Source organism: Chrysemys picta, chromosome 2, assembly GCF_011386835.1.
Source record: "Chrysemys picta bellii isolate R12L10 chromosome 2, ASM1138683v2, whole genome shotgun sequence".
Classification (NCBI taxonomy): Eukaryota; Metazoa; Chordata; order Testudines; family Emydidae; genus Chrysemys; species Chrysemys picta.
In genome coordinates, this window is record NC_088792.1 from 192537415 (window position 1) to 192553799 (window position 16385).

Consider the following 16385-nt stretch of genomic DNA (forward strand, 5'->3'; position numbering starts at 1 on the left):
ATTTAACATGCTGAGAACTGACCAAAAGTTGAAGTTTGCCAGTATTACCTGATGTTCTCCGATTGAAATGTCCATGTGAGGGACTTGCCGGATTGAAAATTTTCCTATTACTCTTGCGGGTATAACTGTTTTTATTCCTGGTTCGTGAAAAGCTCCTTCAATCCCATGAATAGAGAGAGAGGGGTAACGCCACAGGTGCATAAGTATTTCCTCCTTTATGATGTAACAAACAAAACAAAAGTGACAATGACACAGCCATTCAAAATTCACACAATCTACTGAAAAGCTAACTATCTTGCATGTAAAGTTTGTGCTTGATTACTTCTGCAATTTAGAACTGATTGATTTGTGATTAAAACCCCTAGCAGGTAAAGGTCTTTCTAAGTAAACACTGCTACTTCTTTTAGACAACATTTACCTACAGCATGAGAATATATGGAAGAGGAAAGTTATTCATATACAACTCTGGTGACAGTAAGAGCAGACAGGTGAAAAAATGGCATGGCGAGAGTGTCTTGGAGGTAAAAGTGTATAATAAAAATAATGAACTAAAAAGAAAAATACCATTAGGAGTTCATTTTAGTTTTTCAAATTCTAACAACCAACTGGCTTATGCAGTGATTATTTAATTACTTTCAGTTGTCATTACTTCTAATTTTATAAAAGGATCATGAATTGTGATAATCTCTCCATAAACTGTATGTTATTTGTTTATAAATGTTTCAATGATAACTTGAGTGTGCTTCTAGTTTGCAAAGTAGTAGTTGTATCCTGGGCTAATAAATTCTAATGCCAATGGCAAAGGCGTGTATTAGCCTGGAATATGATCATTACCAAGTTAACAGGGATCATTATTATGTAGTCTCCAATCAGCTACTAAAACCATTCACCTTAGAACTGCTGGTCTACTCAGTTTACAGGGTTTTACACCATCTTGCTATACCCTATTTATGCACTGGTTCAAATGATACTAAGCAGAATGGACAAGCTCTGATGGCGAAGAAGGGAAGAAAAGCTTTTAATAATGGGCAACTCATATCTAAATAACTGGACAGTGATCAGCGAACAATCCCATCCATTCTCTGGAGTGGATGCAAAAGACAATTTGTATGGCGTTAACTATACTGATATAGTTAAAGTGGTAAAAACTCCCTAGTGTGGACAGTTATATCAATATAAGAATGCTTAAAATGGTATAGTTTTATTCCGGTTCAGGAAATGGAATAAGCTATATCAGGGCATGTCTACACTACCCGCCTGAATCGGCGGGTAGAAATCGATCTCTTGGGGATCGAATTATCGCGTCTCGTCGGGATGCGACAATCGATCCCCGAATCGACGTTTCTACTCCACCAGCAGAGGTAGGAGTAAGCGCCGTCGATGGGGGAGCTGCGGAGGTCAATTTGCCGCCGTCCTCACAGCAGGGTAAGTTGGCTCCGATACGTTGAATTCAGCTACGCTATTCACGTAGCTGAATTTGCATATCTTAAATAGACCCCCCCTCTCCCCGTAGTGAGGACGTAGCCTCAGTATAAGGCACTTATATACCGGAATAACTGCATACATACTAGGGTTTTACACCAACATAAATATAGAGGTAATTAAAAAAAAAAATCACATCCCTAACTGACATAGGAATACTGGTACAACTTGGGTAGACCAGTTCTTAGCTGCTGGGTTTTATTGGTAGTGTTAATTTTGGGATTGTCATTTTAAAATTCTGTCAAAAGCTTCAGACATAAAATCTAAAATAAATAAATAAAACGAGCCCCAAATTATACCAACTTTTCTGCTGCCATCCACTTTCCAAGTCTGAATTCAATTTACTCTCTAGTCTATGGTCTTACATAAGTGGTTTTTTGTATACAGTGTTATTGTAGCTGTGTTGGTCCCAGGATATTGGAGACACAAAGTGGGATACAAATAAAAGTATGTCATCCACCTTGGCTCTCTAATAAGTGTTTTTTGTTTGTTTTGGGGGGTTGTTGGGTTTTGGACGGTTTTTTGGTATTACTATTTTTTATTGACTATCTGCATTTTCTATTATTTTCCCCCAGATGTTTGCATTTGACCAGGCCAAATCTTTTTTTTTTTTTTTAATTTCCTACCCAAGCTTTTAACTCTTTAGATTCCTTTGTTTTGTTTGCCTGTGTTCACTGTTGCTTGAAAAACCTTGAAGTTTGGAGTAATCGGTGAAAGTAATTAATGGGTCATTTCAATTCTTTCTGCAGACCATTAATAAAGATGTTACTGTACCTTAGTGTCATATAGGAATTTTTTCACACCACTATTATTTTTATGTTCCTCTATATCAAATTCAATTGCTTCATACAACTTCTTCTCCTCTTCCAATAGGGAAGCAACATCATCATAGACTCCAGGGATCAAAATACGACCTGATGTATCCACAAGGCTATCTACAGAACAGATACCAACAGGCACAATCTTCCCTTTAATTTAGGGCAGTGGTTCTCAACCATTTCCATACTGGGACCCCTCTTTTTCATATCAAGACTCAGTCGCATCTAGTCAAGTCACTCATTCCCATTTAACAATATGAAAAGGGAGATAACTGTATAATGGTTAGGAGGTCCTCTGGCCTGGGGTATTTTCTAATTTACTAAGGGTACGTCTATACTTACCTCCAGGTTTGGCGGTAAGCAATCGATCTTCTGGGATCGATTTATCGCATCTTGTCTAGACGCGATAAATCGATCCCAGAAGTGCTCGCCGTCGATGTCGGTACTCCTGCTCTGCGAGAGGAGTACGCGGAGTCGACGGGGGAGCCTGCCTGCCGCGTGTGGACCCGTGGTAAGTACTTTGTAGTTCGAACTAAGGTACTTCGACTTCAGCTACATTATTCATGTAGCTGAAGTTGCGTATCTTAGTTCGAACTGGGGGGTTAGTGTGGACCAGCCCTAAGAAACACACTGAGTTGCTCTTTGCTGTTCAGTCTTTCATGGAGCTAGTGGCTAACATGGAAACATCAGTCAGTTTATATAAGAATTAGCATAAAATATATTCAATTTCAGAAACCTTCTCTAATAGCACATGTCAACAAGACTTGTCTGGAGCAGGTCTAATAAACATGGTGCTGAAAATAGTGTCAGCAACTAGTGGGCCATCTACTCTAGGGCTCCTAACACTGATAGCCCGGGTGGAAATAGTAGGAAGTATTTGTATTTTAGACAGGCACTGAGGGGCCACATTTAACTCCAGAATAGGCCTGGAGTCAGCAAGGCACTTTAACATTTAACCTGAGCTGTTCCACTGAAGTTAATGGGCCAACTTCACACAAAAAATCCCCCACACATGATCATCCAAATGTCAGGATGCTTACACAAGCCAAACTGAACCACTGAATTTCTGAGGTTCACCCTCACCCATTACTAACTAGTTATCGTCTAGTAATACGATATGCAGTATTACCAAGCAGAGCTATTAGGTCAGTCATTGGTTCATGAATGATGCCTCCAAAAGTTCCTGAATGAAGATCTCTCTCCCCACACCGTACCTGTGGTGAAATAAAGGTAACATGTTGACATGCACAGAACATTGTTTTAATGCTTTCAAATCACTGGCTTTCCATAGGGACTCTGAAATGGTCTCAGGTCTGCTTCTGGCAAGTGAAAGATGGCCTAGTGGCTTTGTGGCAGAGTATGAGACAGACAGGTTGAGCTCCAAGTATCATTCTGTGCAGCCATCTAGTAGCAGATATGGATCATTTTTGCTATTTTGATGGAGTCATTCTGTTTCAGCATGGCTTGAAAGAATTGTATTCAGGATCTTGAGAGATTTGCTTTTAGTCAAAATATTCATCTACTAATTTTATTCTTTTTCCAGTACTGGGATTGTTGTAGATTTTGATTTGGTTCTCTAGGGATTAGATTGAAGAATGGGGCCAAGCAGGACCGGCTCTAGGCACCAGCAAAGCAAGCAAGTGCTTGGGGTGGAACATTTCCAGGGGCGGCATTCCGGCCATCCTTTTTTTCCCCCCCCCCGGAAAAATCCACCAATGGGCAGATCGGGCAGTGCTAGGACCTGGCAGCAGCCAGGCTGGTTCTGCACAATGTGTTTTGGTCGCAGAGCAACTCCCAGCCCAGCAAAGCCGGGGGAGCGGGTGTGAGGCAAAGTCCCCAGCTTCTGCTCGCAGGGGGGTGGAGAGGAACCGCTTTGACAGACGCGGCCAATTGCTGACACCCGATCCCCCGGGCCAGCGGGCCAGGGAGCACAGACCAGCCAGGCTGCTTAAAGCGCAACAGAGGGGGGGGAAGCGGCTCAGAGCAAGGCGCACCCTGGGGGGAACTAGCCCAAACCCAAACGGAACCGAAGGTAACGGGGGGCAAAGGTGTCCTGGGGCAGGGGCGGCTGGCGGGGCTGCAGCTGGGTGGAGAGGGGGGAAGTCCTGCTTAGGGGGGCAGCCACTGAATTATTAAAAGACTACACAAGTATAAAACCAGAACAATTCAGTTCATATAAATTCTTTTAATTTCTGAGAAACTGGGCACACCAGAAGACACTAACGTTTTTCATTATAGTGTATAGTTGAACCCAAATTGTTTGTAATTGTCATTTTGTTAAAATTAAATGAGAACACTAGTAGGAAATTGTTTTATTTCACTAACTACAAATTCTCTTTTTCGTTATTTTTTTAAATTTTACAGTCAAAACGCAAAAACTTCCAGACAGGGAATTTATTTCCCTGTCCTCCCTATATTTCCCAGTGGCTCATGCAAGTTGCTAAATCACTTACAGTGTACTACTTACTCTGGTCAGTGGCTTCAGAACCTTAGTGTGGCTTCTCAGCCAACAGTCCCCACTAAGTTGTGCACTCTGCTGGCAGACACCATGCATTGAGCAGTGCCTGCCACACAGGGGTGGGGCAGCAGTGAGGCTGGGGTTGTACTTGGGCAGCTAGCCAGTGCCACTGCCTGTGCCACAAAGGCAACAACTTCTATTTTTAGTGTGCCAACTTGATCAAAGCTTGTGCGTGTATGTCTACCCGAGCTGGAAACTGCACCTCTAGGTGCAGCGTAGATGTACCCTTGGGGGTGGAGGGGAGGTTGGAGGAGGGAGAGGGGAGAGAAGGAGAGAATGAAAGTGAATGTGAAATTGTGAATGAGGAGAAGGTGAGGGAGAGTCGGAGAGGGATTGGGAGAAGAGAGAGAGTGAATGGAGCTGAAGAAATTAGGGCGGGGAGGTGTGGAAGTGGGAGAGAATGTGGATGAAGGGTCTGTACTCGCAGTCAGTCAATCTGTCCCTCTGCTCACAAACACGTATTTACAGAGCACATTGTCATCCTCTGCCCCAGGACCCAACCCCAAATAAATCAATGCCATTTTCTCTTGTACCTCCACAGAGAAGCAGATGTTTCCCCGAGTCCCATACGTGAGGGCTGGTTTCCTGTTGCTAAGCCAAAGGTTATCCGAAATCACAATAAAGTCAACATCAGAGAAAAAACGCTGATTTTCTTTCTTAATTATTTCCTCTAGTCCAAGAGATCCTGCTTCTTCCATACCTTCAATAATGAACTTGAGGTTTACTGGTATGTCCTAAGTAAAAAAATCAACAAAGCGTAGGTAAGAAACGCATTTTTAATAATTAAGAGGGCTAATAAACTGGGCTATGGGGGAGGGGGGCTAAGTGGGCTGTCTAATTAAATTGTCATCTCTTTGGGGCAGGGAGCCCCTTTTTGTGCCATGTTTGCCTAGCAAAATGGGATCCTGGTCACAACTAGGGTTCTTGGTAGTACAAGTAATAAATAATTAACAACAACACATCCCTGTAGAAAGGGCAATCCTGGAACATAAAGCCTAGGGACAACATTTCCTTTCCCTTATAAACTTTCTCTCTCTCGCTTCCTTATTTTCCTTTTTGTTTTCTTGCTCCCTAACATACAGGCTGCATCTTCACTGAAGTTTTCCTCTATATCTCCCACTGTTGCAGCTCTACCAATGCTAGCCATGGAAGGGCTGTCTGTGTAGGCCCTTTGCTGGCATTTTTATCACTGTGTTCTCTAAACCTGCAGGATTAGGCGATATGGTGGTAAAAATGCGGATGGGCAGTCTACAGCGGTACTTCCAGTGCCCTTAGCACCAACGAAGTTGCACAGCTACTGCAGCATAGGGAGAATTTGAGAAAATCTTCAGTGCAGGCAAGGTCATATGACAACTTTCATCAAGGGCCAGTGGGAGTTAGAAATGCTCATGTGTCCCAAACAAGAAAGAAAAACTAAGCTCAGCATTCCACTGTGGTTCATTTTCAGACTATGAAGATGGTCTTTTAAGTTAAACAGAAAGCATCACATTGCATTTCTCCAGGTTTCAGATTTACACCAGTACAAAACCCTGGACTTTAACGGATTTATGTCCGGGACGAGTTTAGCCTCAGTGATCGGATAAACCAGAATGCTTCGCCAAACATCCACAAAAAAATTAAGAATAAACTGTGCACATACATTGTCTAATGAACTTTGCCGTTTGCTAGAGAGAGGATTCAGGAGGATAAGCCTTATCTGATTCACTTGTTAAAATGCCAACCTGGACATTACTGATTTGAAAGATTAACACATCGTAGAAAAACAGCCATAAACCAAATCAATTTACAACAGCAGAGTTGGACAGCAAATAACTTAAGATATAATTTATATATTTGCAGACTAGCTGTTTTCTTTGCTGAATCTCATATGCTGTTGAAAGAATATACTGTTCTGAATGAGCATTTTCCAGGTGCTTTTTTATCCTGATTCTGGCCATGGATACACACATACTGATGATAACTTGCAGCCAAGAGCAGAATAGAAAGGTGCAAAACTAAGCATGACCAATACTTACTTTAAAGTCAGTTCTTTTACAATTTTAAAAAGCTTTCAAGCAAATGATCTTCCTGGGTATCAAATCAGTTTAATGCTTGCCTTTTTCCTCAGTACCTTCTATAAGACAGGACAAGGAGATAGCACCCTCTGCATTACATTGAGCCTGGTCAATACATAAAATACCCAAGCACAAAATGATCTTGGGGCGGGCTTGGAAACAGCATTAAAAATATACTAATGTTTGCAAATATATGAAACCAATTTGTGGGGATGAGGTTACTTCTGAAATTCACTCCTGCAGTGCCACTGGAATACAAATGTTTCTCTTTGCTACCTACTAATTTTAGTGCTCTGAATGATTCCACTGCATTTATCCAGGCCAAGACAGGTCCTTTGTTATCTGTTGCTCCACGCCCATAAAGATTTCCTTAAAAAAAATAAAAATAAAAAGCTTATATCAAACTTTGGAGACTTTGATGCTGCTTCAGATATAAATGGGTGAAATCCTGGCTCTACTGATGTCAATGGCAAAACTCCCATTGAAGTTAATGGAACCAGGAGTTCACAGAATAGTTTTAAGTAAAGGTGTTAGATGTTTCCCAATAGGGTTAGTGCACTAGACCTCTGAGACTCCAAGTTCAAATGTTGATTTGTGGCACAAGTCTGCTTGCTGGTTTTATTCTAGTTCTTAACAGAAGTATGTCCAGACCACAACATTTCAATACAGTTTGGCGCAACATGCAGTTGCTATGCAGATGAAGCCCATAAAAAGAACTGTAGGGATGGTATCACTCAGCAGTGATGTGTGTAGGAATTGCATACTACCTAGAAGTCCTGTAAATGCATCCAGGGATACCGGCCATGGTATTACTACAAAACTTTTCAGACTGATAAATTTGTATACGTTTATAAAGGTCCAGATTCTGCTATCATTCACATTGGTGTAAATCCAGAGTAACTGCCATTGAAGTCAATGGAGCCACACTGGTAAGTTTGACAGGAATCGGTCCCAAAGAGTGGGAAGGAGTGGTCTAGTGGTTAGAGCACAGGAGTGGGAGTTGGGATTTCTGAGTTCTCTACTTTACTCTTCTACTGACTCATTGTGACCTTGGCTCCACAGTTTTCTCTTCTACATTGCCTTAGATCCATCTGATTTCTCGTGGGAGCTTGAAATTAAGGGAGGGAATATGACTGAGTTCCATGCATCACTGTTGGCATGGGTGGTGGGTATAATAGGCCAGGAGGGGCTAAGCCCCCCTGGCCCCACACGCGCTCTGCCAAGCCTGCGGGAGCTCAGCTCTGGCTAGAGGCAGCAGGCAGCTGGGACCAGATGGTGGCCCAGAGCTGGGGTCGAAGGCCCGCGGCGGTTCGGCTGCGGCTCCTCCGACTGGGGAGGGGATGGGGGGCGGCTCGGGGCTCTGGCGGATGGGGGTGGGGTGGAGGCAGGGCTTCGGACAGAAGGGGTGGGGCCGCATGGCTAGCCTCCCCAAATGGGGGGGGCTCACAGCCGCCCATGACTTTTGGACCCTGTGGGAGGTCTTTTGGCAGAGCTCTGTGGAGCTGCAGTATCATAGAACTGGGTAGACAGCAGAATGGGAGGAGGCGCTGTTCATTCTGCATCATCCTCTTCTGACCCAGAGGATTTCAGAGCAAAAACATGCCCTGTTCTGTTTTGTTGACTAAGGCAGAAAATGTTTTCAGCCCACCAGTGTCTAAGCAAACCCACCAAACAAATAAAAAACCAACAAAACCCCATCACGTGCAGCCCGCAGCCAACAAATCAGCAGAGCCAAAACAAAAACAAAACCAGCCAGCCAATCAAAGCAGAGCAAAAACAAAACACCCCCCAAAACTGAAAACCCACAAGCAGCACAGCAGTACAGTGCCCACTGGAAGTTTGCAACCAGGGCGACTGCCCTGCTTGCCTGCTCCTACAACCAACCCTGATTAACTCCTGCTGGCTCTTTCCCAGCTGATTCTGTGGAGTCACAAGCAGGATTCAACTAATGACAGCATGGCTCCTGAAGGCCCGTTTCCCCTGAATTTGTCCCAGAGATTTCCACACAAGTAGCACCTTCTTACACCAGGCCTGAGTTTAGAGGGAACCTCCTCCCACTCCCTAAGTTAGTGTCATGCATACAAATACTTGTGCCAGAATAATGACCATGTACAGACCATCAATTTCAGTCAGTGTGTAGGGGTCAGTTTTCCATCCATCTTCTTTTTTGGCAGGTTGTACATCCACATGTCCATAGAAACATACAGTGGGTTTTTGTGGATCTTTACCAAGTTCTGCTAGAATTAGAGGAGGCAACAGAAGGCTCTGGCCATCAGACAGCTGTGGAGGAACATTAACACGGTAACAAAGAAAAGCCAAAACTTTGTGGAACAGGCTAGTAGCTACACGGGGAATTGGAATTGTCAGTATTCAAATGACCCTTTACTGGTGCAGGTTGTCAAAACTGATTTCCACCCTATCTCTAAAGCTTATACAGAAACTAAGATTCTTTCCCCAGCCATTGAGCTTCTGTGGTGAAACTGAAGAGCCCATCTAATGTTTAACTGTAATACAATGATAGCACACGCTCTTTGCTAGGCCCTTCCATTACCTCCCAAACTCAGCCTGCAATGGAGATGATAGAAAACTGTCCATATGTAGGGTGACCAGATGTCCCAATTTAATAGGGACAGTCCCAATATTTGGGGCTTTTTTTAATATGGCTCCTATTACCCCCGACCCCCTGTCCTGATTTTTCACACTTGCTATCTGGTCACCTATCCACATGTGACTTGAGAATTAATCAAAGGCTGCACAGAAGCCACTTTTGAGTTTGGTTTTGCAACAGATCGAAGTTCCAGGCTCTTGGAATCTATTAAAAAATGAAATATAAAGCTGTGTTGGTAGGCAGCACTGGGAGCTGTTGCACACCGTTCTGAAGACAGGCTAAGGTCTCAAGCTAATACGGCAGTTTACTACCACACAAGACAGATTTCTGCACAGGTTAGAGAAAACTGGATGGCTCACAAAAGGAGCAGCTCTCTGTTTCAAAGGAGGAGGAGAAGAATTTGCAGACTGCATTGCATTAACAGGTGCTTTTGATTCTGCATGTAAGGAAGGTAGCTACTGCATTACATTAGTAGGAGAGGGAATTTGTAAGAAGTCTAGTGCTTTCTCCTTCCTACAGAATGAAAGAAAACTGATGCCCCGTCCCTTTAAATGTTTGAGCACTCTCCCCTGACCCAGTGCAAAGCCTCACTTTCGGGTTGGTTTCAGTTTTGCTGCAAGAATAATAAAGGTTTCCACGGCAGCTATATGTGCTTAAGTGAGCTTCTCTGTGTCTGTATTTCATTCTCTGCTGGGTCCAGATACAACATTTGGCAATGAAGGATTTCTATCCTTGCATGTCCAGTGCTCCTACGGCCTGAATGAAAAGAAGAAAAAGGAAGGAAATAATACTGTAAAAAAGGGGGAAGTTCACCCAGAGGCACAAGGTGACAGACTGCTGCTTTTGCTACTGGGAGAGTGTGAACCACTCAGCTAGAGAGGGGGAATTGGCAACTAAAAACTGAACGAAGAATAGGCTGCTGCTCAGAGCTACTGAAAAAAAAGCAGTGAGGGGGAAGTAAGCAACCATGTTGACAGTGAGGGGGAAGTAAGCAACCATGTGCAAGCAGGTGGCCTGAGCAGCAGCTTAGCCTGGCCAGAGGGTCTACAGACAGTAGAGGGAGCCCAAATACAGCCAAAGGGAGAATTCTACAGTCTGCAGTGTTGGCATGCAGCCAAAAGAGGCAGATTGAGTGTAGACGCACAGTAACAAAAAAAGAATTTCCTTGTGGCAGAGAAGATGTCCAGGAGGTTTGAAGTCCAACAGGAGAACGGAGGAATGACAATTTGTGTGGGCAATGTTGGTGAATTTGACAACAACTGGTTTCAGAGTAGCAGCCGTGTTAGTCTGTATCCGCAAAAAGAAGAACAGACTTCTTTTGACAACAACTGCAACTCATTGGTGGTGTACCTCAAACATTTTGAGTAATTTGTAACGTGCAACTCTATTCCAGTCAGATAACGAGTTAGACCCTTGTTGACAGTGATGGGTCTGAAGGCATACGGACTGCTGCATGACCTATTGTCTCCAACTGTGCCCGGAACTGCCACGTACGCTGCAATTCATGCAACAATACAGGAACATTTTTCTCCTACCCATCGATGGTAGCAGAATTATATCAGTTTAATCAGCGACATCAGGGAAGTGGAGAGTCGGTAGCACAGTTCACTGCTGCTCTAAGGAAGCTGTCAGTTCAGACAATATTAAGTGATCCCCGCCATGACCAGTTAGTCTCTGGATTATGCAATGAGCAGGTCCTGAAAAAATTATTTACTGCATTAGTGCTTACATTCAAGAAGGCTGTTGAAGTGGCTGGACTTCCAGGATTCTCTGGACTTTAGCATGAACTGACAAGTTCATCTCGTGAACTGATGAGACAGAAAACCATGAGAATGTAAGGAATTTCTGTGTGGCCACTGTGCACAAACTATGCATGCTGAGAAGACTTGCTGGACACACCAGGTCATTTGTAGGAAGTATCAGAAGAAAGGACACATTGCTGTGATCTGTCACAGTTCAACGACCTCCAGCACAGGTTAATTGTCCATACAAGAAGTCAGGAATAATAATGTGGAGAAAGACAAGAGCTCTAGTGACACTGGCCAAGACTTAGCACTACATTATCACAAGCTGGAGTCAGAAATGGCATCTGGGTCACACCCTTGATTGAAGACTTTCTACAAGAATGGAGCTTGATACTGGAGCTGCCATTTCATTGATTTCTGCATCTATCACCAGACTTTGTTACAAGTTGCTCTGGAAGAAACCTGTATGGTTTTGAAGATTTATACTGGAGACAAATTAGTCCCAAAAGGGATATTCCAGGTGAAATTCAACTAGATGGACAATACCTTTTATGTGATTGAAGGAAAATATCCACTACTATTTGTCAGATCATGGCTTGTCCACTCACAAATTTTAGTTAGGTTATTTAGTCTTTTATGGCACTAAATTGGGGAGGTCTCGATAATCTCCATCCAAGAATATTACAGAAATTGGCATATGAAATTGCAAGCCCAGTAGCAAGGATTTTTACTGAATCTGTAAACTTCGGGGTTGTTCCCTATGACTGGAGAATTGCTAATATAGTACCTATGTTTAAGAAAGGGGGAAAATGTGATCTGGGAAACTATAGGCCTCAATTGTATGCAAGGTATCAGAACAAATTTTGAAAGAGAACATAGTTAAGGACATAGAGGTAAATGGTAATTGGGATAAAACACAACATAGTTTTACAAAAGGTAGATCATGCCAGACCATCCTGATCTTCTTTGAGAAGATAACTGATTTTTTAGACAAAGGAAATGCAGTAGATCTAATCTACCTGGATGTCAATAAGGCATTTGATATAGTTCCACATGGGAAATTGGAGAAGATGGGAATTAATATGAGAAATAAAAGTTGGATAAGGAACTGGTAAAAGGGGAGACTACAACAGATCAGACTGAAAGGTGAACCTTTCAGTCAGGCTGGAAGGAGGTTACTAGTGGGTTCCAGAGGGATCAGTCTTGGGTCCTATCTTATTTAACATTTTTATTAATGACCTTGGCGCAAAAAGGGGGAATGTGTTAATAAAAATTGCAGATGTCACAAACTTAGGAGGTATTGCCAATATGGAGTAGGACCAGAATATCATATAAGAAGATCTGGATGACCTTCAAAATCGGAGTAATAAAAATAGGTGAAATTTAATAGTGCAAAGTGCAAAGCTATGCACTTAGGGACTAACATGAATTTTTGCTATAAGCTGGGGACTTATCAATTGGAAGTGACAGAGGAGGAGAAAGACCTGGGTGTATTGGTTGATTACAGGATTTCTATGAGCCGCCAACATGATGCGGGTGTGAAAAAGGTTAATACAGTCCTAGAATGCATCAGGCGACTTATTTCTAGTAGAGACAAGGAAGTGTTAATAGCATTATACAAAGCACTGGTGAAACCTCATCTGGAATACTGGAATACAGTTTTGGTCTCCCATGTTTAAGAAAGATTAATTCAAACTGAACAGGTGCAGAGAAGAGCCACTAGGATGATCAAAGGAATGGAAAGTCTACCTTATGAAAGGAGACTCAAAGAGCTTGGCTTGTTTAGCCTAACCAAACAAAGGTTGAGGGGAGATATATTTATAGAGCACAATTATATCAGAGGGATAAATACCAGGGAGGGGAAAGAGTTATTTAAGTTAAGCATCAATGCTGGCACAAGAACAAATGGATATAAACTGGCCATCAACAAGTTTAGGCTTGAAATTAGGCAAAGGTTACTAACCAACAGAGAAGTGAAGTTCTGGAACAGCCTTCCAAGAGGAGCAGTAGGGGCAAAAAACCTATCTGGCTTCAAGAATGGGCTTGATAAGTTTATGGAGGGGATGGTATGATGGGACTACCTACAATGGCAGTAGCCAATCTGCGACTGCTAGTAGCAAATGTCTCCAATGGACGGAGATGGGATACTAGATGGGGAGGGCTCTTGAGTTATTACAGAGAATTCGTTCCCAGGTGTCTGGCTGCTGGGTCTTGCCCAGGGTCACATGCTCAGGGTCTAACTGATCACCTATTTGGGGTAGGGAAGGACTTTTCCCTGGGTCAGATTGGCAAACATCCTGGGGGGAGAGGAGGGGTCTCGTATTCCTCTACTGCCTGGGGCATGGGCCACTTGCAGGTTTAAAGTAGTGTAAATGGTGGTCTCTGTAACTTGAAGTCTTTAAATCATGTTTTGAGGACTTCAGTAACTCAGCCAGAGGTGAGGGGTCTATTACAGGAGTAGGTGGCTGAGATTTTGTGGCCTGCAATGTGCAGAAGGTCAGACTAAATGATCCCTGATGATCCCATCTGGCCTTAAAGTCTTTGGGTCTATGTAAATGATAAGGTACATATATGTTTGGGAAGTTTTTTTAATGTAAGGTGTAGGAATGTGTTGTCCTGTCCCTTTAAATGTTTGAGCACTCTCCTCTCCCCAGAGTAAAGTCTCACTTTTGAGTTGGTTTCAGTTTTGTTGCAAGAACAATAAAGGTTTCCAAGGCAGCTAGAGATGTGCTTAAATGAGCTCTTCTCTGTCTGTATCTCCTTCTCTGCTGGGTCCAAATATAAGAAACCACCTTACTTCCTGGGCTAATGTTTTGATCCTATGCTTAGAAGTGAGAATGCCTCTGTATCCATGTGACAATGGGTGTCTCACTCCTTCCTACCAATGAGAATTATCCATACGTTACATTAGAACACACCGTTAAAGTACAGATCAGAGTATTTTAAAATATGGCAATGATAAATAGGTACCTTGTGGGAGCCCAACTTCACTAACTCAACAGTGGCTCCCAAAGCTCGAAGCCTGTCTGCTGTTAATTCCACCATTCGTATTACTTCTTGTCTTAGCCCCGGTTGAATAGAATCACTCTCCACTGCTACCCATTCCTTAAGGGTCTGCAAAGGAAGCCAGGAATATAATTAAATGAACCAGTGGGGTACTGAAAACCAGATCTGCACTGTTGTTTGCGCTTTGAACTCAAAACACATCAGATTTGAAGCTGTTTTAATTTCAGCTCTGTCATGGCCATGCTGTTGCTGTAGCCTCTTTGCCTGTTCTATCTGGCAAAGAATTGTCAGGACACTGGATCACTCTCTCTCTTGTTAAAGTGTCAGCTCTGCTGCTAAAGTCAGAGTGATCTAAATCTGATTCCCTCATCCATTTTTACAGAGCTTCATTGAAACAACCTTCTTGATTCCATCAGGGGACCCCAACAGTTCTGATTACCTTTCTACTTGTCCTTCAGGCAGCACCCTTTTCACACGTATAGTACACCTTGCGGGGGGGAGGGGGTATAGTATCAGAGCAAACAAAATGAGCCTCAATGGATTCCTTAAAGATAGGGTGCTCTAGAGACATTTTTCATGGGAGGAATGGTCTATCTTTTGGTCTTCTATCCATCTGAGGTAATTCTCAGCTAACTGTCATCATGGGATCTAAATCCCTGTCTAGGAGAATGTAGAGAGACCGGAGTAGTATTAAGGCTGTCCATCTAAATTCACTTTGAACTGGGTAATTGTATTTTGCATGAATTGTGTACAGTCTAGACAATCCTCATCTAGTTTCTGACATGCCCACTGTTACAATGAGTACATGCTATTGAGTAATTCTAACAACATGAAGTGTTCATAATTTGACATTAACTAATCATGTCTGACCCATTCCTCTGTTCTTCCTTTTTCCCCAAAGCAAATTGATCCCACTTTTTTTTTTTTAATCGCTTGAAAGGCTAAATCCTGGCAAACGAACAAGCTTTGCACTCACAAAAATGCACAGAAACATCACAGGACTGAGGAAAAGAATCCGGAGCCCATCCCCAATCCAGTAATCGGTGCAGAACTGGCATGTCTGCATGGCAAAGTGAGGGAAGCAGCAGCATACGTAGCCTGCTTCTCCCCTTTATGCAAGGTTTTGACTTAGTATGGATTTGCATAATCTGCATGGAGCTAGTGGTGATGACCACAGTCCATCCATATTCCCATCTTGCCTGGTACACTGTGCGCAAAGCTACCAACGATCTCTGCTACATGGAACACAAGAAGAGTGCAGCGTCGCCACCATAGACTTTCCCTTGCCTACCCCTGCCGCATAGTGAAATGTGGCATTTCCACTGCATCTGAGGCCTTGTGGAAGCCTGCTCACTATTTTCCTCTTAGAAGAGAAAAGAAATGGTCTCATGAACACACATTGTTGGTCTTTATTACTTCACTTCTGCATTGTAGCTATTTGACAATATGTGTAGCTCTTACCTGAATAAATTCATTTTGATGAAGATCAATGTATTGGAAGATCTGATTCTCCAAGCCTGAGGAGGATGAGGACACTCCTGCCTCAAAGAGCAGCATGATAACAGAGAGAGCCAATATCTGCAAGTTCAAGACAAAATTTGCTATATTGAAGAGAAAACATCCACAAGCATTTGTCAGGTACATTTCACTGCTGGACAGGCAGACATAAATAACTGCTGAACAATGGACAGGTCAGTCTGCTTTAAAGTCCCACTGCACTAGGCAAAGGCATTTAGTACAAACAGCATGCAGAGTTTATTGGTCAATCTGTTATGGGGGGGAAACAGTATATGGGTTTTGCACTATCTGGACTACAAGTAACTTCTGGGAATGATTTTGATGCACAAACATTTTCTAAAGAGACTGTATTTCTTCATGACAAAACTGTGAAACAACCTCAAACTGTAGGTTCTGCCAAACACAACAAACGTGGCGGGGAAATGCAAACGGAAATACCAATTGCCCAAGGAGCTCAGCTTTCTCTTCCGACATTTCCAAAAGGAAAAAGAACTAATTCAATAATGTACATTCCACATATTACATGCAGTTTGTTTAAAGGGATAACAATCCTGATGGAGATGTATACGAGGCAATAAATGCCTTTTGTGGATGATTAAACACGAGGGCAAAGCTGAAACATTAGATAATGCAGAA

The 16385-nt window shown here is 42.8% G+C and overlaps 1 protein-coding gene across 4 annotated transcripts in view; it reads right to left on the reverse strand.

Annotated features, from left to right (window-relative positions):
- The window catches only part of CNDP1 (carnosine dipeptidase 1), a 39024-nt gene that overhangs the window by 4855 nt on the left and 17784 nt on the right, over window positions 1–16385 (reverse strand). For 3 of the 4 annotated variants that reach the window (XM_065582017.1, XM_065582018.1, XM_065582019.1), the window contains exons 2-9: window positions 15693–15809; window positions 14196–14339; window positions 8990–9152; window positions 7153–7241; window positions 5352–5552; window positions 3430–3514; window positions 2257–2417; window positions 49–213 (exon numbers count right to left, since the gene is read on the reverse strand). In XM_065582017.1, the coding sequence (XP_065438089.1) occupies window positions 49–213; window positions 2257–2417; window positions 3430–3514; window positions 5352–5552; window positions 7153–7241; window positions 8990–9152; window positions 14196–14339; window positions 15693–15809 (1125 nt within the window). Of the gene's footprint in view, window positions 1–48; window positions 214–2256; window positions 2418–3429; window positions 3515–5351; window positions 5553–7152; window positions 7242–8989; window positions 9153–14195; window positions 14340–15692; window positions 15891–16385 lie in introns of those variants that run through there. The other variant, XM_065582016.1, reaches the window with a different exon arrangement.